Source organism: Echinops telfairi, unplaced genomic scaffold, assembly GCF_000313985.2.
Source record: "Echinops telfairi isolate 266 unplaced genomic scaffold, ASM31398v2 ScPeMD7_7424;HRSCAF=8462, whole genome shotgun sequence".
Classification (NCBI taxonomy): domain Eukaryota; kingdom Metazoa; phylum Chordata; class Mammalia; order Afrosoricida; family Tenrecidae; genus Echinops; species Echinops telfairi.
Window position 1 is genome coordinate 94,057,546 of NW_022111324.1, and position 26,583 is coordinate 94,084,128.

The following is a 26,583-nucleotide window of genomic DNA, read 5'->3' on the forward strand; positions in this document are numbered from 1 at the left end:
CCGTTCCCTCCAGCATGGGTTTTTGCCCTGTCAAGCTAATTTTTGTTTCAAAGATTCACCATTGAAAAGGAACACTGCTGTTTGGATGTGTAAGTATAGGAGCACAGGGCTCTTTGCGGGAAGAGTTGCTATTATTAGATGTTCGCCACAGGTACCTGAAGTGCAGTAGAAGCAAGCGCCACCTAGTCGTGTGCCGTCCTCATAATGATGTTGGAGCCCATTCTTGTGGCCACTGTGCCAACCCACCTTCTGAGTGTGTAGACCTAGATGGGGGACCTAGGAGAATCAGCAGTTTTACGTTTTAATATTTTTCTTTGATAAAGGTGTCTTTTTATTTATTTACTTATTATATTAATTATTTTATTGGGCGCTCATACTACTCTTATCATATTCCATCCATCCATACATACGAATGCACATTTGTACATTCGGAGGCATCTGTTTTTAAAGCAATACTTTTTTACTTAACTCTCGCGTAAAACAGTTGCAGACCTTAGAATCTTTCCTTACTTAACACCATCTCTCCTCAGTTGATACAGAAAAAATTCAAGGATTTGTTTACCTTCCTCATTCCCAATCATTGGGCCATGTTTCTTACACTCAAACATCCCTGAAATATTCGGGCCTTACAAGCATGGAGTTGTTAGGTGCTGTCTAGTTGACGGCAGCTCATATCAACCCTGTGTACAACAGAACAAAACACTGCCCAGTTCTGCCCGTCCTCACAATCAGTGTTATGTTTGAGCCCATAGTAAGCATGGTACTGAGCTGCAAAAACAAGTATAATATGGTTCTACCTTCCAGAGGTTCTCTTAAGTGAGAAAGCTTAGTCATCTCTTTCAACAGCAAGTTCCAAGAGTCTCTGAAGGACTACAAATGTATGTACTTTCAGATGAAATTCATCAACAGGGGTGTTTATGATTATAAACCTCCTTCCAAACAAGCAGACTTTCCCTTTGTCCAAGCAAGCACCAAGTTAAGCTCCTTATCTCTGCATATGATTTCATTTCAGCCAGGGGTCTGTGTGACCAAGTTAGAGACTTAGTTTTTCCTAAGCCTTTAAGATTAAGTTGGCATTTTTTGCATACAGAGTTTTTATTGGTCAGTGTTCACTCAACTTAGAAATTTGACAGAACAAATTTCCTTATGTATTTAATACCTTTTCTTATATTTAATCATTCCCTAAGATGTAAAATATTAATCTCTTAAACACATCATTTAATTTGTCAGTGAATTAAAAACAAAATTTTTGCAAGTATTGGAACAATTTAAGAACTCTAAATGATTAGGTTATTGTGCCATTGAGCCATTTCCAACGTCTAGCAGCCTTATGTACAAACAGAACAAAACACTGCACAGATGCTGTTCTTTATTTTGGGGCCTGTTTGTTATTTAGTCACCAGGCAACCTTAGTCCGTTTTGGCTCAAGGTTTGAATAGTATCTTAGTATATTAGTCTTGGAGAATCCTGTCGGCACAGTCAAATCCCATTTTTTGAGGTTCTGTTCCACCTAGTATCCCATTCTGTTGGGATCTGTTGTAACCCTGGTTAGTTACTAGTGGTACTTGGGCACCATCTAATCCTTCTGCTTTCATGGTATATGAGTCTTGGTTCTGTTTTAGGATAACATGTAATTAACTTAAATGATTGTAAGTCATTTGTGCCATTATCTTGTTTAGAAAGTGGGAATAATGATTCTTGGGCTAACTAATTCATAAGTTATTGAGGTGTTGGCTCTAAAAGCCCTTCAGGGATTGAGAACACTTTAATGAAGGTGAGCTCTAAATGAAACCGAAAATAGTTTTCACAGGGTTTATGGTGTATTGAAGAGGCCGGCTCATAACCGAAGTTCATCTGCTAGGACGACGGCCCTTCTGTTGCCAGCACGTTTATCTTGCATAGGAAAACAATGTAGGGTGTCTTTAATGAAATGCTCTCTTTGAAGTAGTGCGTAGTTGCTGGTGCACACAAGCCAGTACTTCTTTGGTTTTTTTTTTTTTAAACATATAGGGCTTATCAGTGTGAGACTGGAGCAATGTGCAGACTTTGGGAAAAACAAATAAGCAAACCACAATGCTTATTTTCACATCCAGCCTACATTTCTGACTAGGTCGTGCTTGTGGACAGTTTTTCCTCCACTCCTTTTTTTCACTGTCTTCTTGTCACATTTCTCTTTTGGGGGGACTGTGTGAGTGTTAAGTTTCGAGGGAAGGCATTGTGTGTAAGATGTGTCCTGTCTGCTCTTGGCATGGGGTGGGTGGGTGAGGGGGAGAACTACAGAGGAACCCCTATCAGTAAAAGACAGCCTGAGTTTCAGTGGTTAGTCTACCTCCTGTCTCCTCCCCACCCCACCCCCCCCTACACACATACACATGAGGAGGCTTCGAAAGATGTGGGGGGGAAACCCTTTGTCTTTAAATTTTATTTCAAAAAAAATTTGTGAAACCCTGACATATGCTTCTGGGAAAAGTTCATTGCTAGGACCTAGAATTCAAATTAGGCAGGTTCAAAATGATGCTGAATAGGGTCAGCAGAGCTTTCTGGGTTGCAACCAGGAAGAAAAGCCTGGTGACCTGCTTCCCCAAAGCAGCCATGAAAACTTTGAGATCACAATGCGTCAGCCTGCGAATGATCATGGAAAGTACAAGATCAGCAGCATTTTGTTCTATTGTACCGGGGGCTTGCCATGAGTTGGCCGACAACTTAATGGCAGATTACAACATTATTATGGCAAGTTAGAGTTACAGTCTGGACTGATAATTCTATCCCTTGTGTCTGTGGTTCTCTCCTACTCTCAACACACACCTGCCCACCCAGTACAGCTGTAGGGTTTTAGAATGAAGAGGAGTAGCTGTTAGGCTCCTACAGCCCATAACATATAGCTAGAGGGTGATACTTTTTATGTTGGTTAACTTCCCACTTGCTTTTTCTCATACATTCCGAGTATACCAGAAAAAGAACTTGGAATCCAGCAATGTTTGATTAAGCTATTTCAATGAGAACCGATAACAATTTTACTTGAAGCAAAGACATACCATGTTTTACATCCAGTTTCCGTTTATGTCTTCTTCCATTGTGCATTCCTGACATACGCTGCCCCCCTGCCCAGTTATGGGTGAGGCCCGTCATCTACAAGATGGGGCTTTGATTGGGCTCTGGAGCGCCCTCAAACACATTCACAAGGTCCCATGGGTATTTGTGGCTGGCTTTTGTCTCCTTTTCCCAGTGGTGTCCTCTTACATAGCCTGTCCCCTCCTGTTGGCACGGTCTTGGCCAGAGGCCTCATCTTCTTGAAACCTCCTTGGGCATCAGGATCACCTCGGGAGTGTACACAATTTCCAGGAAATTGATTTGGAAAATCTAGGATGAGTTCTTGGGAATCTAGGTTTCAAAAAACAGCCTTGCGGATTCTTTGGGTGATCCCCTTTGTAAATGGCTGCAGCATGACACTCATATACTACAAGGGCTCTTTGACTGGCTGCTAAATGCTTTCCAAGTTACCTTCCATTTCATAAGTGCTCGGTTCTCAAAACAGGAGAAGGTGACTACACCCCCCACCTCCAGCCCCCCAATCATTTTCTCTGCTCAAGAGGTTGAGGACCTTTGCTGTATGGACGTTCATCAGTGGTTGTGTTGTATAGAGATTTGAAAGAAATCAAGAGCAATCATAAAAAGACTAAATTTTAAAATCATTTTGTTGGGGGCTCTTTCAGGTCTTATAACATGTCATTACAACAATTGTATCAAGCATATTTGTACATGTGTTGCCATCATTTCCTAAACATTTCCTTTCTATTTTTACCCTTGGTATCAGTTCCCTTTTCCCCCCTTCCTCCCCCCTCCCACCCTCATGACCACTTGATAAATGATAAATTATTATTGTTTTCATATCTTACACCTACCACTGTCTCGTTTCTGTTGTTCATCCCCCTGGGGGTGGGAGAATTATGCATCAATAATTTCAGTCAGTTCCCCTTCCTCCCCTCCACCCCCAACCTTCCCCCTACCCTCCTGGTATCGCTATTCCCATCTCTAAGACTAAAGTTTTGTTTTTTTAACTACTTATTTTTAATTTAATTTAATTTTTAAAATACTTTCATTTGGGGTTCTTATATCTCTTATCACAAGCCATATGTCTAGTGTGTCAAGCACATATGCTGCCATCATCATTTTCAAAGCATTCTTTTCCCACTTGAGCCCCTGATAATCTGTTCCCATTTCTTCCCCCTCCCCTGTCCACCCTACCTCACAAACCCTTGATAAGTTAAGAGATTATTGTTTCCTTATATTATCCTCTGTTGCCCCTTACTCACTTTTCTGTTACTCGTCCCCCTAGGAGGGGATTCCAGTTGATCCTTATGATGGATTCCCCCTTTTTCCAACAATGCTCATTGTTGGCCCTCTTTAAAGGTTTTATTTACCCTGGATTCCCTGTGTTTTGGGGTCTTATCTGTAGCAGTGTGCATGCTCTGGTCTAATCCGATTTGTAAGGTAGAATTGAGGTCATGATAGAGGGGGGAAGGAAACACCAAAGAACTAGAGGAAAGTTGTGTGGTTCATCGGTGCTATCCTGCACCCTGACTGATTCACCTATTCTCCGTGACCCCTCTGTGAGGGGATGTCCAATTGTCTAGGTCTCCACTTCATGCCCCCACCCCATTCACCCTGGGTATGGTTTTGTTCTGGGTCTTAGATGCCTGATACCTGATCCCATCGACACCTCATGACCACATAGGCTGGTGTGCTTCTTCCATGTGGGCTTTGTTGCTTCTCAGCTAGATGGCCGCTTGTTTACCTTCAAGCCTTTAAGACCCCAGACGCTATATCTTTTGATAGCCAGGCACCATCAACTTTCTTCACCACATTTGTTTGTGCACCCATTTTTGTGTTCAGCGATCATGTTGGGAAGGTGAGCATCACAGAATGCTGGATTGTTAGAACAAAGTGTTCTTGTGTTAAGAGTAATTGAGTCGAGGCCCAAAGTCTATCTGCAACCTTAATTCTTAACATATAGATATGAGTACATTCCCCTCTCATTTTATATATATACATATGTACATACCTGTTTTTATATCTGTATAAATGTCCTTTGCCTCCTGGTTCTTTCCTCTATTTCCTTTTTACTTCCCTCTTGTCCCACCATCATGTTCGGCCTTCATTTAGGTTTAGTAATTCCTCACTGCTACATTGCCCTTGATTGAGCCCCACTAGGCATCCTATGACCTTCCTTCCATTGATTTTAGTTCACTTGTTGTTCCCTTGTCCCTGGGTTAGTACCCCTCCCCTTCTCATATCCCCCCGGAACCATTGGTCCTGTTCTTTTCATCTCTAAATTATTTATACCACTTATCTTATCTAGATAGACATGCAGATACATTAATAAGTGCAAAAACCAGGCAAAGCCAAATAAAAGAACAAAGGAAGTAAAAACCAACAAAACAACAGCAAAAAACAAACACAAAATAGCAATAACAAAAATAAAGCCACTGACAAAAATGGAAAAGCCTATAAATAGTTCAAGGTCTGTTTGTTGGCCTTTACAAGTGTTTTCCAGTCAAGTCTGATGGGGTGCCACACTCTGCCTCCCAAGTCTATTTTTGGTATTCCTCGTGGGTTTCATCATTTGCTCCCGCTGCTGCTCTGCTGCATGCCCTCAATGCTTTGCCCCAGCGTGATGGGGCCAGACTGTACACTATTCCCGCACTGTGTCTCCAGTGCTGTCCCGGCAGCGTCATGGTTCAGTGCGGGGCGCCGTGTCCTGTGGTGGGAGCAGCCTTATGGTCCTTCGCGTGCATTGTCTGCTCCGAGCAGGAACATCATCTTTGGGGCTTGGTGGGTCAGGATGTCCTTCCTCTCTTCCCTCTCCATCCCTTTGCGTTTCTCCCGTGTGCTCTAATTCCACGTGCCCCTCTCTCCAAGCTGTAGACCCAGTGCTGCCCTCTGAAGTGCATTCTTCTGAGGGCGGCAAGTGTCCACATAGTTGGGATTGGGGCCAGCCCCGCAGACCTCTCTTGGTTGTCTTGGTGCATCACTAACCAACCCAAGGGGAGGGTATTGTTTATATCTCCACAGGAGAGGGGGAGAGAGACCAGGCTTCAAGACTAACGGTTTTGACCAGACTTTAAACCAACAAATGAATCGCCGGTCTAGCTTTTGGGTGATTTTTTGAGTTGTTCCTGCAGTCTTTTATGTGCTTGTCATGTGTCGTATTCCAACTCATAGTGGCCCTTTAGGGAGCCCAGTGGGAAAGTGGTTACGTGTTGGGCTACAGATTGCAAGGTCAGCAGTTCAAAATCACCAGTCTCTCCTTGAGAGAGATGGGGCTTTATACTACCAGAAAAGAGTCACAGTCTTGGAAACCCACAGGGGCAGTTCTATCCAGTCCTTTGGGTCCCTGTCAATCAGAATCCATGACAGTAAGTTTCAGTGGCTGTGTAGGAGACTAGAGGTGCCCTAGGAGGTTTTTTAGGCTGTAATCTTTAGAAAGCAGGTCGCCTTTTGAATAGCAGCCAAGGATTTCACCATCACATTATGCAGGGTAAAGGTGGGGCAACTTTACTGAAGATCTTCGTCTAGGCCAGCAGTTCTCAACCTGTGGTTGAGACCCGTTTGGAGGTTGAACGGCCCTTTCACAGGGGTTGCCTAAGACCATCGGAAAACATCATGTTTCGGAACTGAGACCCTGCTCCTCTGTCTGCCTCCAGGCAGGTCTGCCCACATGCGGAATCATGCACATAAGAGTACCTGGCATGAAAACTGTATGTTACCCCTGCTACACATGGTTCAAGACAAAATTTCATCTACTTGTAATTAGAAATAAATATTTCACAATATATACAGTAATTACATAATGTTTTGGTGATTAATCCTTATGCTTCAATTAGGTTCAATTTGTACCAATGAAAATACATCCTGCATATTAGTTATTTACATTATGATTCATAACAGTAGCAAAATTACAGTTATGAAGTAGCAACACAAATAATGTTATGGTTGGGGGTCACCACACCATCAGGAACTATTAAAGGGTCGCGGCATTAGGAAGGTTGAGAACCACTGTTGTAGGCCATCTGAGACATTTCCCTCTTATCTCTGAAAGCACCCTTTGTTCTCAGCATTGAGGGCCAGTGTCGCTCAGTGGTGGAATTCTTTCTTCCTAGATAAAGGTGAACTCGGAAGAAAGATCTGGTGTTCCACGTCCAAAGAGCAGACCATGAAAACCCAATGGAGCACAACAGTCGGATGTACCCACGATCGTAGGAAGTAGTGCAGCATTCATCCTTCTGTGCTTGGGGTCCCTGTGAGCAGCCACCAGTGCTACTCCCAATTTGTTCACAGTCCTTCTGTCTAGTACAACAGCCCTTGGGTAAAACAGACTGCCCGGGGCTGACACGTGACCCAAGTTGGGACAGAGCTTCTAGCTGTGTTTCTGAGGTTGTGAACAGAGACTGATAGGCAGCTGGGAGTAGGGGAAACTGGAGAAGTAGGAAGGCAAGTGAAGTAAGCACACTGGAGAATCGTGATGCTGAGAATGACCTCAGGGCACGGGAGTCTTTTCTGGTTCTAGTCCCTGGTAAAGCTATTTATGAGACAGTGTGTATGTTTATTATAATTCCCTTCTTTTGGTTACACTAGGTTTGAGGTTTCTGTTACTTTGAACCGAAAGCTGCTTCATCAAAATAACTGATGATTTAATGATACGTGATTTTCTGTTTGTGTTGTTGGAAGATCAGTACACTTGTAGCATTTAAGAATGAAGTTGAATAGGTGGGTCCTGGAAGAACAGCTAGAGTGTTCCTTAGAAGTGAGGATGTGAGACTTTATCTCATATACTTGGGACGTTAATCTGGAGGGACCAGTCCCATATAGAGAGAAAGCATTCTTGGTAGCGGGTCCGCCAAAAAGCCCTCTAGGAGGTGGATTGACACAGTGTGTGCAACAGTAGGCACAGGACCTGACAGTGCTCCGTTCTGTTGTATGTGTGCTCCGTTTAGCCGGCACCTAACAACATTGATCAACAGCAGGGATTGTGATGTTCCAGAAGAAAGTGCTGGGAAAGTTCAGTTAAGTTGAGTAACAAGTTTGTCATTAAATCTGATACGTTCAAAGAATTGTTTCAAAGAACCTGCCCCAAAGTTGAAAATAAAAGGAAAACAAAAGCAAAAAACCTATTATTTCCATGTCCAATTAACATAGCCAATAAATGTCTTATTAACAGTTTTATCTGGTGTGACAGCTTCTGTCTTCGATTCTTCTTTCCTGATACCTGTCTTCCTTGGTGTGTTAATTCCATACTGCGTGGCATTTTCCCTGTTGTGACGATGCATTTCGTAGGTCCACTGGGTTACAGTGCACATTTGTTTGATTAAACATTCTCCATCAGTGTTTCCCAAAATGGCTGATACTGCCCGCTGGGGCTTCTGAAAAGATCCAGTTCCCAAACCAAACTCTGTCCCATGGAGTCCAGGCCAACTCACAGCAGCCCAAGTAGGGCAGGGTAGAACCGCCCCCGTGAGTGTCTGCGAATGTAACTCTTTAGGCAAGTAGAAAGCCGGGTCTTTCCCCCACAGAATGGCTGGTGGTTTCAAACTGCTGACCTTGCAGTTAGCAGCCTGATTCAGAACCACTAAACCTCCGGAGCTCTTTCCCACACCTTATCCTGTATTACAGGATATAGTATAAATTATTTCAATTGCCAGAAGGGTGCTGAGTAATCTCCACCCCCCTTGGGACAGTAGGGCAAGTAAATTTGGGAACCTGTTTTCTAGATGGAGGAGCGCTGGAAGCATCGAGGTCTAGATGATAGTTAGAAGGGTTTCATACACGGACATAGCATTTATATCAGTTATCTGTCTTAAGTACTTTACTTCAACAACATAGGTGGGCTTCATCTGAACAGCTGAATGTCTTCAGAGAGAAAAAAAGTTTATCCAAAGGAGAAAGATGTTGCTTCAGGACTATAGACATCATATTGGAACTCTCCCTTCTTGCCCAGCTCCATAGATAACCTACTGATCCAGGATACCAGAGGGCTAGATCTGTAGCCTATCACCTAACCTATGGATTTCATTAGTTCTGTTCTGGAGAACCCTGGCAAGGGTTAACAGTTAGCATTCTTTTGCATTCTATTGTAGAAATATCATATCTTACGATTCCTTTTGCATATGAAGGAGCCTGGGTGGTACTGTGGTTTAAGCACTTGGTTGGCTGCTAACCAAAAAGCCGGGGTCTCAAACCCACCACCCACTTTGTGGGAGAAAGGTGAGGCAGTCTGCTCCCAATGAGATTACAGCCTGGCTGGAAACCAGATGGAGTAGCCCTACTCTGACCTCTAGTGTTGTAAACTGTAATCTAAACAGGAGCCCTGGGTTATGTGTTGGTTGCGATCCACATGTTTGAAACCACCAGCAGCTTTTAGCGGGAGACTGGGCATTCTACTCCCGTGAAGAGTTAGTCTTGGAAACCCGAAGAGGGGTGCCATGTGTCAGCAGTGACTCCGTGGCAGCTAGCTTGGTTGGGACGCAGGTACAGATCTTCCAGGTCTTTTCTTTTGCAGCACATCTGGGTGGGTTTGAACCACGGACTGTTTTGTGAGCAGCCCAGTGCTTAACTGTTGAGGATTCTTCATACTTCTGTTTATCTTGCTCCTCTAAAATTAGAAGACGCTTTATATATACTTAGAGAGGACTTGCTGGACTTCCCTCAGTTTCGTGGATCCCCCTGCAGTTCTCATGACATTGTGGGCTATCTTTCCTCTGCACTCCCACGCTGTCATTGCAGTAGTCATTGTACAAACCAAGCCCAGTGCAGAGTTGTGCTTTCTGGCTGCCCGGAAGATGAACCCCACATCCACATTGGGGGACTTCTACCTCATAATTTTTTTGTGGGCAGCGGCATCACTGCCTCCTTTCCTGCCCCCCACCCCTTACATCAAGCAGAACAGGTGGAAAATGTGCCTTCCCCATTTGCTTCCCACCAGATTGGGGGATAGAAATTAAAGAGTTATGGAGTCTGGTAGTTCAGTGGTGTGGTGGGGATGAGAGTGGTGTTGGAGTGGCAGCCTTAACTTGCTGCTCCAGACTCCAGGATTTTTGTCATTGGCTGCCACATTCTAACCTTGACCTGAGATCGAGTCCCTTACGTTGTTTGGTTGCCAGTGATTTTTAAAAAAAATTAATTAGCGTGCGATTTCTTACTGAGGAAGAGTGAGTCTGACCAACCTAAATGCAAATATCTTTACATCGCCCAGCTGTTCCTTATTCTGTAGATTTCTATGCTTGGAAGTCTTTGCTTTCTCTTAGTATTTTATACCAACTCCTGGGGTGACGACCCCTCCCCATTGACCTTTTCAGTCAAAAGCATCCTCTCTCTGTTGTTTCTGGGACATTTTATACCTGTAGTCACTCTTGGAATCATTGGTCTAAGTTTATGAAGTTATGGTCATCACTTTGAGGTGAGTTACAATTTTCCTGATCGTACATTCATCTTCGGTCTCCATTCACCTCAGGTGAATGCATTTTCTAAACTTTTAGTATAGTTAACCTAACTGACCCTGGGAGAAGTTTCCCTTAGTATCTGCTGAAATCAACTGGCATTATTAATTTAGACCAAGTAATGGCACACCAGTCTTTATAAGTATATTAAGTCTACAGAATGTTGTATGATTTAGACATCAGTCTTATACTTGTTTTTCTCCTAAGTTTCCTCCTTATCAAAACCCTGTGTAATCGTTGTGGAAAATTTGGGAAGTACAGAGTAGTGTTTAAAACCAGACTGGATCCCAAATTGACATCGAGATTGAGGTTAGACCCTATCAGCTTGGCTACCTTTTCTCGTTGTTGTGGTTGCAGAAGTGACAGGCTGCTTCTAAAATTCACATGGAAATAAATCTTACAACAGTCGAAACAATCTTGAAAAAGAAGAGCGGTTTGTGGACTGACACGTTCTGATTTCAAAACTTACATTAAAACTGCAGTAGTGTTGGCGTAAGGAAAAGCGTATATAGATCAATGGAATAGACTTAAAGGTTTAGAAATAAGCTCATATATTTTGGCCAATTATCTTTCAACAAGGGTCTCAAGATAATTCCTTAACAAAGGCCCAGAGGCTGTTGGAATAGAACAAGGATTTCCTGGGTGGCTTACAATCAGGAATGTTGTGTTTCCAAGTTATATACTTTTAGCATAGATGGGTAAGGAAACAGCATTTCTCCATAATCACGGAAGCCTGTGTTTAGTAAAACTATCAAAATGTGAAGTTGCTGTGTCCCAACACATTCTTCATCTCCGTCTCTACACTTCTGAAGACTGTGCTTTAAAAAAAAGACTGCTTCTGTCTCTCTAGCCCATCCCCCAAAGGAATTCTGTGCTTTTTGATGAATCCCCATGTAAAGAGCAATCTGCAAGGGACTCAACGGTGATCAAAATTTCCTAATAACCCCCTAGGTCTAAGTCCTTCAAGAAAATCAAGACCACCCTTTGGAAGTCCCAGAAAATAGTGGTTCTGGGACTGAGCTGACCTCTCTGCTTTGCATTTAACTGACCCATCCGATCCCTTTGGAAACCACTGTTTTGATTGGACCTTTTGTTTTGAAGGAACTGTAGCGAGACTAAAACAAGTGTCTTCCTGAGAGAACTTGTCTGCAGCCATCCACTGGTCGCAGAGAACTAGTAAACCCACTGTGTTAGAAAGAAACCCTGTCTCTGTTGGAACTGGAACTCTACTAGAGATACTTTGTATTTGGTTTACCCACTTACACCTCTATTCAGCCTGTGTGCTGAACAAAAAATCTGAGACATTGGGACTTCCGGATTGGGGGATGACTCATTTGTAGCTGGTCATATGACACAACCTTGCTTGCTGAAAATAAAGAGGACTTGAAGCCTTACCGATAAATAGCAAACACTGCAGCCTTCATTGTGGTTTATACCTTAACATAGAATAGAAACAAAAGACCTTGTCAATGCCAAGGATTTCCTATTCCTTGGATCCACAATCAATGTCCATAGAAGCACCACTCAGGAAATCAAAGGATGTAGATCTACAAAAGACCACTGAAAAGTGTTAAAAAACTAAGACGTCACTTTGAGGACCAAGGTGACCCTAACCATGGTATTTTCATGTCATCCATACATGTGTAAGCTGGATAGTGAATGAGGGACACAAACAAACGTTGATGCCTTTGAATCAGCTTTGCTGGAGTAGAATACTGGATATACTGTGGACCAGCAGAAGAACAAGCAAATCGGCGTTGGAAGTACAGCCAGAATGCCCGTTGATGGCAAGGGTGGCAGCCCGTAGTCTCCTGTATTTTTGACCTGTTAGCGTAGAGGGCCATTGAAAGAGAGGCAGACCCTCACTGAGATGGATTAACTCATTGGCTGCAACCATAGCATAGCAATGGTATGAGCATGGCACCGGACCAGGCAGTGTTTGCTTGTTACACGTAAGTTGGCTTTGAGTCAGAACTGATTTGAGTCAGAACGGGACCTAACAACGACGAAATGATATTGCTCAACCTTGTGAGTATACTAAAAGCTACAGAATTTCACACTTCTAAAGGGTTGAATTTTATGGTATGTGAACCATATTTCAGTACAAAAAGACAATTTAGTAAAACAGCAGAAGGCACGCCAGCCCAGGGTGAACACTTGGTCAGTGGTTCTTTGTGCCTGGCACTAAGGTACCTTTGCACCTAGTGTTTTTGCACTAAGTTGCTGTCCCTGTTTTATAAAGAATTTCAAGAATGGCAGGAGAGCATAGTAATTTGCAGTTCCATGAAAATAAGTGTATGTTTTTATCCAACATACACTTGACCCACAGTATTTTTGCCATGCTCAGTTAACACTTGGGACCGGAGTGCAAAGGAAAGCACAGACCTTAGGAATGGTTCAGATATCTGAAGGTGAGTAAGGCAAGGCATGGATGCTAATCCTTTCTTAGAGACTGTAAGAAAGCAGTAAATTAAAACAAACTTTCTTCCACTGCCCATTTATCTTGGTCTGATTGCAGGTTCAGGATTCCTGTGATAATATCGAGGTGAAGAGCTGGTTGGATTTTGTTGTAATCAAGTTTAAATATGCTATGATTACTTTTTTCTGAAGCCAGGATGTTTAAAGAACAGCATTAAGCAAGCATGTTAGCATGGAAGCCCGTGTGACCATGGTTTCCTTGGTTTATTTCATGCTCCTGATATTTCAGAACAATCAATTATAGGTTCAGGCTTTATCCCGTGCACTCCTTTATTGATTGTTCCTTATTGGTGGACATCTACAGCTTAGTGAATTTAAAATTCCTTGCAATATCAACTATGACTTGATTAATTGCTATTTAAAAGGACTTTTTAGAGATCTGACATGAAAATACTATATATATATTTAATCTTGAACTTAAGATGGTGATGCAATGAAAGAAAAGTAAAAATTTCGTCTGGAAATTGATTGTTTCTAGCATCTTACGCATAGCTTGGTCCTGGCTGATGACTTTTCACTATGGTGCAGTTGACTCCTACCATTGAATTGTAGTGACTTTCTGATCCAAGCAAACTTGTTTTTGTTAAATAGTATTGAGGTATGAATACTGAGGCAAACGTTAAAGGTGCTTACTCAGGAAAACGTACCAACAGTTTTCATCTTAATATAATAAACACCTTTACTTTGTTCTTAAGTTCTGTCAAGTTTATTGCGACTCATAGCAATCCCAAGCACAGCAAAACAGAAGACTGCCCAGCCCGGAACCATCCTCACAAATGATATGTTTGAGATCATTGTTGCAGCCGCTGGTCATCCAGCTCCCTGAGAGTCTTATCAGTGACCCTCTACCTTACCCAAAAGATGTCCTCTCTCCCTGACTGATCATCCTGAGAGCATGTCCAAAATATAGGGGACTTAAGCCTCCCTTAAAAGAAGTGTTCTGTCGGTGCTTCCTCTGCAGGTCCATGAATATGACATTCTCCACAAAACTGATTTAAAGGTGCCAGTCCTTCGGTCTTCCTTAGTCATTGTTCAGTTTTCACATGCATCTGAGGGGATTGGAAATCCTGTGGCGTGGATCAGGCACACTTTAACCCTCAAAGTAACATCCTTGGTTTTTAGTACTTTAAATAAGGAGGTCTTTTGCAGCAGGTGCGTCTAATGCAATGAGTCATTTAATTTCTGTCTGCTTCTTCCCATGGACATTGATTGTGGAGCTAAGGAAAATGAAATCCTTGTTAATGTCAAATATTTCTTTGTCTCATTTGTAAGAATTGTTTTCTTTATGTTGAAGTGTAATGCACATCGGAGGCTTTCTTTAATATTCTTCAGTGAGTGCTTCAAGTCCTTTCCGCAAGCAAGATTATGTTCTGCACATCACAGGTTCTTAATGAGCCTTCCAATCCTGGTCCAAAGCCATCTTCATATAGTACAGCTTCTCAGATTACTTGTTCAGTTGGCAAATTGAATAAGTAGTGTGTGAAATACTGAAACCCTGACAATACCTTTCTTGATTTTAAACAATACAGTGTCCCCTTGTTCTGTCCCAATGACCGCCTCTTGGTTTATGTACAGGTTCCTCGCATGCAGTTAAGTTCTGGAACTTCTGGTTTTCTCAGTGTTACCATCCATTGGCCAGATAGCTATCCTGCAGGTTTCTCGGCATAAACAAATCCACTTATATTTGTTGAAATAATCTCAATTATTGTCTTTTAATTCCTGGAGTCTTGTTTTCGGCTAGTGCCTTCCATGCAGCTTGGACATTTTCTTTCAATACCATCGGTTCTTGAGCCTAAGCTACCTTCTGACACGGTTCACTGTTGACTAGTTCTCGATATTGTGGGCTCTTCCCGTTCTGGGGGTTGTTTTGCCCACAGAGCCCTTTACCGTGAGGCTTTCATTTGCGTGTCCATTCCTTTAGCTTGACAAATGCTCCAAGTCTTTGCACATTTCATGTAGAGTACTACCAGCCCTACAATTTTAGTAGATGGACCAAGTTTGGATCCCAGGGTTCCTAAGAGCAGAAACTGTATGCTACCACTCTATAAGTGTAAAGGTTATCCTTATCCCTTGCACATAATCTGTGTTTATTAGTCAATATTAAATAGATATTTGCTTGTATATTTATTTATATTACATATACTGTTTGTAACATACTCCTTAGTCCTCATTAGTTTTTTTTCCTAATTAGTTTTTGTGTTCTGAATATGTAGCCTGTGTCTAAAGTTTTTTGTTAATATTTTTGTCTCTGTAGGTTGGTATTTTGTTTGGCATCTATTTTTGTCCAAATTCAAGTTTCTGCGGGAACTGGTGGGAGACACAGGATCCCAGGAGGGAGATCATGAGCCGTCAAGGTTGGAAGCAGAAGCAGACACTTCACCCTCTCAACACAGGATCAGATCCACGCGCCAAAGGAAGGCCCCTGCTGAGGACGGCCGCTGACCCCAGTGCGGCTCTTTGCTCTCCGATGGTAAAGGCCGACTGGGAGCCTTTGTCTTTAGTGACTTGGTTTTAAAATTTACTTAAAGAAGAACATTTGTATTTGGATTATAAGTTCAATTACAAAATTATATGTAAGCCATATAAAATAAAGGGAATTGAAACCAAATTGGACCATTTCATCATAAAATAATCTTTTAGCTTTACTAGTGTTCTACTCATGTTCCTGGGCGCTCAGACTTTTTCTTGCACTGGTGCAAATATGGTAAACATTACAGGATTGAACACCCATATTTGATTAGCCCTGAAATGTATGTTTTTATGTTTTTTTCTTTACATTTTAACTTGTCATCGTAGCGTAGGCACCAGGTCATAGCTTCTCATAATGCCATCACTTGAACGGAGTTGTGTGTTGCTGATATCAGACCTGTCAGGTTTACTTTGCGCTTAAAAATGTCTTCAAAAAGATTGCCCTGTGATTCAGCAGTGGATCAAAAAGTCATTGTGTGTCTGACAAGCATGGAAACAGGGCAGCCTGGTGCACATTTGACCAGCGTGTCCAATAGCCGTCGCTTGAGGACTGACTGCAGTTCCACATTCTTGGAAAGCAATGACAGTGTTTTACAGGACCCGAGAAAGGAAGATGCCCTCAAGTAAATAAAGCTGTGCTGCACTTTGTCAGTGAGATGCATGCAGAAAGATTGTCCCATGTCAAGCGATGCGTTGAAGGCAGGAGAAATTACCAAAACCCTTGGAATAGATGAAATAACATTCAGAGCAACAAGTTGGTGTGACGGATTTCATGCGGCCAGCAGGCTGCCGCTATGGTGCCGAGCATCACTTTTCCCAGAGCTCCCTGCCGGCATTAAATAGCAGACAGTGGTAGAGCGCACACTTAGGCAATACTGCATCACCAGCCTGTGGGATAGGGCGGCCGTGGATGACTGATTTGAAGAGTGATTCAGAAGAGGAGGACTCGGAATATGAAATGATAGTTATAACCTAGCCCTTTGGGTCAGTTTCATTCTTGAAAGAGCTCTTTCAGTAAATATAAATACACCTGCGGTGTAGTAAGAAAGCATTGTGCTACAATCAGTTGGCAGGGTTTTTCTTAGTATCTATGGTGCATTTTAAACAATTGATAGCCCCTTAGATTAGATTAAAAATGTTATTTGTGAATTCAGTTTTCTTTCTAGTATAGCAATTATTTATTGGGGAACATAATTCTGACTTATTTGTTGCTAAAATAATTATTTTCTATGAAGTGTGCTTTTTTTTTACCCTCTGAGGTGAGGAGGTGACCTCTTTAGGATTTTAGAGTAGTTAATTTCAGAATCAAAAAAACCCTAAAAATGTGGGAGGAGCCGGGGCAATTACTCCCTTTGTATGGGAAAACTATGTTCAATGCGTGTGTGTCGTGGGGAAAGTAAATTATCCCAAGGAGCAATTCAATGATTAGGACCTCCAAGGTACATGGTATTGAGGGGAAAAATAGTGAGTGACAATGCCCACTGAACTGAACTAAAGCAACCCTTGCCGGGTTTTCATTGATTGTCTTACCTGAACTCTGGACGGACTGTTTAAGAGCGATGGGGATTGGAAAACGTTCTATTTATTAGTTAATGGCTCTTGAAGAATGAATTGCAAAGCCCATTTATTTTCTTAATTGAAGGTCTTTATGGTTTTTAACTTTCGTTTGCTCCAAGACTGGCCGCTGTAAAATGGTGCCTCTGTTTCATGATGGTATGCAGTTCTATTTGATACCTTGTACTTCGTGCTGATGGTTTTGTTTACACAGTCACAGCTTACTTGATCGGCCCCAAGTCGTATTCCCAGCGGCATCCCTTTCCTGTCATGGTAGCTCTTTGGCTATGCTAAGCGAATTCAGAGAGCATTAATTTCAGTTTTAAATAATTTGTAGGGGGAAATCCCTGGCAGCTCAGAGTCGGGACAGTCTTTATTTCCTTTGGGGGCCATTTTCTATTTTTGTGTGAGTGAAGATTAATTAACAAAACTGACATGAGTTCCAAGCATTAATTTTCACGCCTCATATTGGCTAAATATCACATTAAAATGATAATCGGTTGGGAAAAATTAATGCCTAGACAGTTACATCTAAATCGAGTCCAGCATTTGGAGCCGTGCACTGCCTTACAGTGAGTATATCTTACAGGTAATAATACTTGCTGAGAACATTCCAGCAGAACTTAGGTTCTGTCAGCATTAAAGAGAGCATGACTGACATCCCTCCAAGTCGGCAAAGGGCCACCCCCAAATTATTGGATGTGGATTCATGTAAAGGCGTACATGTTGGTATTGTGTATAGGCTTTACACTTCTAAGACTGCCTTTTTATGAAAATTTAAAATATTTCATGGTTAATTTACTTGAGAAATATACCCCAAAATGTATTAATGGCCCACATTCACCATACTTTAATTTTCAACTAAGGAAGTTAAAAAGGTCACATAGCAATAGGAAAACCCTGCAAGTTAATTCACTTTTTAAAAACTCGGTTGTGTTTGTGAACAGTGGCCCGTACCTTTTTCATGTTGTTGAGTGCTTTTGCAGTGAGCTTGTTAGAACTAGGTCAGAAGTGCATTTTCAGTCTCTCAGTACACGGGCTACCCTGTGTATACTATTAACTTTTTTATGAGCATTAAAAACAAAGTATTAGTCTTATCTGAATCCTCACAAAGAATGATGGATGGAGTAAGTATATCACTGTGGAGGCTTCAGTCTGAAATTGAGGACCCTAATAAATGGTTTCATTTTCTTCCCAACCAACCCTTCCCATGTCGCTCTCTTATGCTTTGAACTCTGTGAAAATTGCCAGTGCGGTTATACTGGTAGCATTGGGCTCATTTAAGTGCCAAAGAAGCGCAACTCTTGTCTGACTTATGTGGGTTTCTAATGTGCATACCAAGCTAAAAATAGAATTCACGTAATGGGTTTTGTAATAATGTTTCTAGTGAGAACATGAAATACCTTGTTACGGGTAGACAACTAGTTCATACATTTGCTGACCCAGTTCTTCAGATGCTTAAGGTTTAAGAACAATGTCAAGATGTTACTTTACCGAACATATAGAGTACTAAGTGATGGTTTCACAAAATTGGGGCATTTTAAACCAAAATGTGTTGAAAGATTGGAAAGTAGTGCATTTTTAAGAGTGACAAGTTTTGAAATTAGTTTACATCAGTGATGCAATCTTTTTAAGTCAAATTTTCTTAAAAGCTGTGTTTTAATGTACTATGTAACCAGTATCACTTTAGCCTTTGGTAAATTCCAAGTGCTTTTGTACAGGAAGTTCACCTTTAAAAGCCACTGAGCAGTGCTTGGTTTGTAGGTTTTCAAGAAACGAATGGAATAGTGTTTTGTCTTGGAGTTTAGAACTCCAGCTCCTTTTGTCTGCTTTTCAAGTGTCTTGTCGTTTTCAACGTAGAACACAAAGGAGAACATTTTCCACTTGCTCTAATGTACATGTGCCGCTTGCTCCATAAGAATGTTGGGCGTTACTCTCCGGGCTGGTTCTCTGCACAGCCACCCACCAAAGTCTGCTGCGTGGGTGTCCCTGAAGAGCACACCTGTGCTGTGCTCCCAGCGCATTTTCATCTTGCTGCTTGACAAATGGGCTTATGAAGAATTCGACGCGCCCATGTGTTGCTAGTTCCTTTGTATAAGAAGATGTAACTGTAAAGATGAGGGATGTGTGTAAAACGATCACTTGCCTCTCAACGATTTTTATTTTAAAGATGGTTGATTCTATATCTAAAGCGTCTGTTTTGTATTGTTTTAACTTCTTTAAACTACACCGAATAAATTATAATGAAGACAAAAATGGTGTCTGTCTCTTGACAATGTGTAATATGAAGTGTACCTTGACATGAGGGATTTGTGGTTATTTTATTGCTAGTCTACTCCCACTCCCCACCATCGAGTCCGTTAGACTGGACAGGACAGGGTAGAACGGCCCCTGTGGGTTTCCTAGACTAAAACTTTACGGGAGTAGAGAGCCTCTTGATGCTGACAAGTGGCAGCTGATGTCAAACTGATAACCTTGTAGCTAGCAGCCCAATGTGTAACCGCTGTGCCACTGGGGCGCCTCTCATAATAGTCTACAGCTGACATTTTACTAATTCCAATATACACATTCACGTAGAGTTATGGTCAATCCTATTGGGTGGGGTTATACAATCATCAGTGCTGTCAGTCCCCTCTCCCCCCACTTCCTGTACCCTCAGGGAACCATTACTCCTGTCACTGAAGGGTCATCTATCTTGACTACCATGTACCGAGCGATATTAAATATACAAAGGAACATAGGATAAGTGAGGTATCACAACACGTAAAGACCTTAATAGTAAGGGGAGGAAATCATAAAGGACTAGAGCAGTGGTTCTCAACCTTCCTAATGCCACAACCCTTTAATACAGTTCCTCCTGTGGTGGTGACCCCCAACCGTAAAATTATTTCCATTGCTACTTCATAACTAATTTTGCTACTGTTATGAATCAATGTAAGTAAGTATCTGATATGCATGATGTATTTTCATTGTTACAAATTGAACATAAAGCAGCATGATTAATCACAAAAACTAATGTGAAATATTTCTGATTACTAGTAAATGAAATTTTGGCTTGTAGTATGGGTAACAGTCCACGCTGGGTACTCAAATGTGGACGTGTCTGCATGTGGGTGACCCCCCTGGAGACGATAGAGGAGCGGTGAAAGGGTCATTCGACCCCCAGAGGGGTCAAGACCCACAGGTTGAGAACTGCTGAGCTAGAGGGCTTGAACCTCTGCCTTTGACTTAAGTTCTCAACTAAATGATTAACCTAATTTGTCATTAGGGCTCCTTCAATGTAAGATAGACCTTAAATTCAAATAACATTTTAGCTGTAAGTGCAGACAAAACCTTACAGGATCTTAGAGGCTAGGATCAAAGAGAAGAAACCTGGTGGTGCAGTAGTTACAGCACCTGGCTGCTAACTGAAAGGTCAGCTGCACCTCTGGAGATTGATACAGCAGTCTGCTTCCATAACAATTTCGGCCTTGGGAACCCTGTAAGGCAGTTCTATAGTCCTGTTTTCTCCCTGGTGGCTCAGTAGGTTGAGCATCAGGCTGTTGAGTGCTGTTAAGGTCAGGAGTTCAATCCCCTGAGTCACTCCACAGAAAGATGAGGCTGTTTATCCTATTAAGACTTAGTCTGAGCCACCCAATGGAGCAGTTCTACTCCGACCTACAGGGTCTCAAGAGTTGCATTGCCCTTTCTGGGAGTGGGTTAGAAGCCCAGACCTCATTCTTGCCTTGGGATTTCTTTCATCAGTAAACACAATGTTAATGTTCCTTCTGCACCTTTGTGCTTGTCCTGTCAGATATTGTCAGAATAACAGGCTTGGACCACAAGGTGGCGTCAGGCTTCAAAAGTTAGCTGGTGCGTACAATTTCTATTTCAGCAAGGGATCTTCCTTTAAAAAGGTATGTTGAAATATGGGAACCTGGTAATTTCCATGGCACTCTGCCTTGCTTCTTATTTCACTTAATCTTTACCTGGAGCAGCCAGAGTGAACATATACATCGTTGCTTTCTCTTTTTTGTGTGACTCATCATTGGTTATTGTTGCTGCCATTGTTAGGTGCCATTGAGCTGATTCTGATTATAGCGACCTGTACAAAATGCCCAAACGCTTCCTGGTCCGACGCATCCTCACAGTCGTTCTGTTGGAGCCCAGTGTTGGAGCCACTGTGTTCATTCATTTTGAGGGTCCTTCTCTTGCTGGCCCTGTACGTGACTGAGCACGCTGTCCTCCAAAGGCTGGAACTCCTGAGTGCACGACCATGAAACCGATGTTTCCTGTCTTCCAAGGAGCATTCTGGCTGTACTTCTCTCCAGACAGAGATGCTTGTTTTCCTGGGAGTCCATGGGACAGTTCATGTTCTTTGCCAACACCATAATTCAAATGCAGCAATTCTTCAGCCTTCCTTATTCATGCCTAGGTCAACAAATATAAACCAGGGCAGTTTGGGACACAGGAGAATTTCTTCGTGCCCCATCTAATGCTGAAGCTAGGGAAAGAGCAGTACTTACGATCTTTCTGACTCCCACAAATGAAGACTTCCAGACAAAAAGAATGTTCACAAATAACAGTTCAATTTAACTCCTACTTTATGACCATAGAACAAGACTATTGCTGAAAAGGTGATTGTTAAAAAGGCCCATATACTCACTTATTACTTTATGACCATAGAACAAGACTATTGCTGAAAAGGTGATGGTTAAAAAGGCCCATATACTCACTTGTGGGAGTCAGGGGAGTACTATTCTCTAGACGTCAGAGAAACAAGACTTTCTATGAGGGTGGGCAGGTGGGGGAGGGAGGGAGGTGAAAAAGGAGCTGATACCAAGGACTCAAGCAGAAACAAAATGTTTTGAAAATCATGGCAACATGTACAAATGTGTTTGAAACAATTGATGTATGGATTACTGCAAGAGCCCCCAATAAAATGGTTTAATTAAAAAGTCAAAAATGCTTGCTCAATAAAATTCATCTTGTTAGACAAAAAAAAAAAAAGACTTGAAAAATGCCTTGGGCATTCACCGTCCTTTCCCATATATTGCTTTATTTGAACCCCATGTATTTGTGAAATGTGAGGGAGGCAGGGCGAATGCTACCCTCACTTTACAGGTGAAGAAATTGAGGGTCAAGGAGGTGAAGTGACCTGGCCAGGCACATAGTAAGTGCCACATGCTGGGCTTTGGCCTCTTCCCTAGAGGAGGGAAACAATTCCTTCTCGCCTTATGTCTTGTAGCAGAAAGCAAAATAAATGCATATTCAAATACAGAAATAAGATAAAGCCCGATCTTACAAAGGGGCATAAAAATGTTTTGGGAAAAACTGAATAAAAAGATAATGGAATTTTTCCCAGCAACATTTTGAAGCCCCAAGATGTAGCTAACTAAGACAGCAACGGTGGCTGATTGGTGGGTTGACCGTTGGTTGGTTTGCCTTTGTCTCTAGCTCTCACGCACAACGTAGTACATGTTACAGACTTTAGCCAAATCATCTCTCATCCTGTGGGCTTCGTAGTGTCATTGCTCATCTTAATCAAGCTGAGCAGACTTCGCCCATAACAAGTGTCTGCTGTCTAGAAAAAGATTTCCTCTCCCATCTCTGCCAACCACCAAAGAGCAGTTTTCCGTGTGGACATGTGGTCAGAAGAGGGCAGTCCCCAGAGAAGGGCATCATTTAGCAGAGTGGAGGAGCAGTGGAAACGAAGGCCCTCCAGGCCATGGAATGACACCATGGTTGCAACAATGGGCTCCAGGGAGGAACCATTGTGAGGAGGGCTCAGGACTGGACAGTATTTCTAGTGTGCATAGGATCTCTAGGCTCAGCACTGACCTCATGGCCCCGGACAACAATAACAGCAGCCACCATATGTCCGAGGGGGATAATTGATAATGTTCTTCAATAAAACGACAATGTTCTCTTTAAAGCAAACCCTGACATTTATCAACTGTAGGTATATGAATGAATTTGGAGCTCCCCTTTAATTTTAGCCCCGATCTAAGAACAATTAGCTCCTATGATATGTTCCTGCTACATACTGAAGATATAGGTGTGTAGCAAAGTGTGAAGAAAGCACACTTGCTATCAGAAAGAGTAGCAACTGGGGTTGCAAAGACTACCTTAAAACAAGCAGACTTCTAAATGAGGCATTGGCTAGGCCATATGGAAGAAGCCCACCAGCATGTGTGATCCAGGGATTGTAAACAATGAAATTCAAACCCAGAGTAGGGAATGATATTAGAGTTTACATTCTGAACAAGCAGTTTGCAGAAGGCTACAGATGACAGTGAAAAGTTTATTTGCAAGGCGTGGTGGTTATATAATCTGTTGTCAATTTGAAAGGATTATGAGTGAAGGGGTGGAGTCTAGCCTGTCAATCACTGTAGCAAATGAAGTGTCTGTGTGGGCATGGCCTTCCCCTGAGGATTCTGGGAATTGCTGTATTTCCTCCTTGGAGGCGGGAGACACATTCTCTGCTCACATAGCAGCTGGCAAGGCACATGGAACTATGCTAGTGCCCTGAGTTGAAAAGCCATGTGGAGACCCCTGCTAGCACTGAGATGCTTACAGTGCCACTGGCCGGTGATCTTCCTGCATTCAGTGTCATTGCATGTGTTTCATGAGTCTGAAGAGCACTTTATTGGTATCAGACATATGGGCTAATATCAAACTTTCCGACTTGATTTGGAGTGGGCTGGGATGTTTTTTCAATACAACTATTGTATATAAAGCTCTTTCTTATACATATTTGAGTGCCTCTGGATTTGTTTCTAGTCAACCCAGACTAGCACACAAGGTGTCTGATATGGCTGAAGCCAGTGGTGAGTACCCTCTGACTATGGACCAGAGGTGGGGAAGGCCCCATTACAGGACAGAGTACATGGCAAGGTGGATTACTGCAATTGGAGGTAGGTCAACATGTGACACCTGGTCGTTGATCTCCCTCTTGACTTAAATATGCTTGCTCTAGTTTTTAATATTTTCTGCTTTATTATAGATTGAGGTGTTTTTTATTTTCATTGTGTCGTTGTTGGGCCATTTGTATTCTGTCTTGATCTTGTATATTTTTCTGTATATGTATCTCAAATGAGGTAAATCTAGTATGTAAGGTGACGTCCTGCCATCCTTGCCTTCAAGGAACACACTGGATGTACTTCTTTCAAGAACTGCTTGTCCTTTTAGCAGTTCATGGTACTTCAGTATTCTGCTCCAGCAAATTTTCCAATAATTCAGATGCATTGATTCTTCTTCAGTCTTCCTTATTCAATATCCAACTTTCACATGCATATGAAGCAATGGAAAATACCATGGCTCTGAGTCCTCAAAGTAATATCCTTACTTTTCAATACTCTAAAGAGGTTCTGTGCAGCACATTTACTTAATGAATCTTTTGATATCTTGACTGCTGCTTCCATGAGCATTGATTGTGAATCCAAGCAAGACACAATCCTCGACAATGTTAACCTTTTCTCCATTAATCACGATATTACCTTTTGGTCCAGTTGTGATAATTTTGTTTTTCTTTACATTTAGTTGGAATCCTTATTGAAGGCTATAATCCTTGATCTTCTTCAGAAAGTGCTTCAAGCCCTTCCCACTTTCAACACGCAAGATTGTGTCATCTGCATATTCCAGGTTGTTAATGAGCCGTCTTCCAAGCCTGATGCAATCTTCTTCTTCATATAGACCAGCTTCTCTGACGACTCGCTCATCATCTAGCTTGAATCAATATGGTGAGGGGACCTGACACACACCTCTCCTGATTTTAGACCATGCAGCCATTCCCTGTTCTATTGGCACTCCTGCCTCTGCATCCGTGTACAGGTTCTGCATGAGCACCGCAGAGTGCTCTGGGATTGCCATGCTTCTCAAGGCTATCCATTGTTATGGTCCACACAGTCCAATGCTTCGGTGTAGTCAATGAACCACAAGTAAGCTTCTCTCTGGTATTCTCTTCTTTCAACCAAGATCCATCTGACATCAGCAACGATACTCCTTGTACCACGTTGTTACAATAACAGTGAACCCTGTTAAAAATCACTTACATCCAGCTCATATAATCCCATCGATAGCCTCTCCTACCTTTTATTCCCCAGGTTTAACAGGAAAAGAAAAAATAACTCCATTTCAACAGTCCCACCCAGTTGTGAGGAAGGAGTTACAAAGACTATAGCTAGTAGGACCACGGCCGTAATCACTGCACCACACTTGCCTACGGGAATTTTCCAGGAGAATGATTTTTCTCACACACTCAAGTAAAAATAAGGAAACTGTGAGTGAAACACTTCCACAGAAGAAAATTGTTGATGCTCCTGTATTCTCCCACCACGCTGCTACATTAAATGAGATCTTATGACTAGATCGTGCACTATGGGAAGTCTGTCCCTAGATTAATAAGTAATTTCTTTCCTGTATGTTAAGTTCACTCGAAATCATGCCCTATCAGTTTAACAACAATATTTAAGGATCTGGACCAACTGCTTTTGTTGCAGTCAAGAAAGCAGTTCCTCAGTGGATTGCAAGTCCTCTGGGCAGGAGCTTGACTAATATATCTGTAACCAGATCTGACATTTAATGGGACTGGCAGTGCAGAATCAGCATCTCATAGAAGCAACTGTAGAGAACCACAGATGAGAAGAAATGAGTGTTGGACAAACAGGACATGTAAGCAAGATTATTAAAAGTAAAATATATGCAATGATATCACCAAAAGAAAATTAAATTGGCAAATGCTGTATGGTGACTACATTTACATCAATGACCCTGTAACAAGAGAGTAGCTGCTTCTGTTCTATCTCCTGGTTTGTTCTTAGGGCCTGGGGTCTTCAGAGCCTATATATGTGATTTTTTTGTTCTTTGATGCCTGATACCTGATCCCTTCAGCACCTCGTGATCACACAGGCTGCTGTGCTTCCATGTGGGCTTTGTTGCTTCTGAGCTAGATGGCTGCTTGTTTACCTTCAAGTCTTTTAAGACTCCAGCCGCTTTATCTTTTGATAGCTGGGCACCATCAGCTTTCTTCACCACATTTGCATATTCACCCGCTTTGTCTTCTTCAGCAGTTGTGTCGGGAAGGTGAGCATCATAGAATGCCAAATTTGATAGAAGATAGAATTCCTGCATTGAGGAAGTACTTGAGTGGAGGCCCAATGTCCTTCTGCTACCTTACTACTAACCCTATAAATATATGCACATAGATCTATTTCCCCATCATATATAAATATATTTGCATATGTACATGCCCTTCCCTTATTTAGACCTCTATAAATGCCCTTTGCCTCCTAGTCTTTTCTCTATTTCCTTTGACTTTCCTCTTGTCCCACTATCATAGTGTCTTCATTTGGGTTCCAATAATTCCTCTTGGTTACATTACCTTTGATCACGCCTTACCAGGCTTCCTACACCCTCCTCACCACTGATTTGAATCACTTGTTTTCCCTTGTCCTGGGTTTGTTAACACCATTACCTTTCCCCCAACTTTCCCCTCTCCCATGTCCCCCCTGAATGGTCGGTCCCATTGTTTTCTCCTCCAGATTGTTCATCCAGCCTATCTTATTTAGACAGACCTGCGGAGATAATAACAGGCACAAAAACAAGACAG

General features: G+C 42.2%; 1 protein-coding gene across 1 annotated transcript in view; it reads left to right on the top strand.

Annotated features, from left to right (window-relative positions):
• SMIM13 (small integral membrane protein 13) overlaps positions 1 to 19,244 on the top strand; it is a 25,086-nt gene extending 5,842 nt beyond the window's left edge. The window contains exon 2 of the mRNA XM_004712220.2: positions 15,226 to 19,244. Within this exon, the coding sequence (XP_004712277.1) occupies positions 15,226 to 15,413 (188 nt within the window). The 3' untranslated portion in view covers positions 15,414 to 19,244. The remainder of the gene's footprint in view (positions 1 to 15,225) is intronic.
• The last annotated feature ends 7,339 nt before the right edge of the window (positions 19,245 to 26,583 follow it).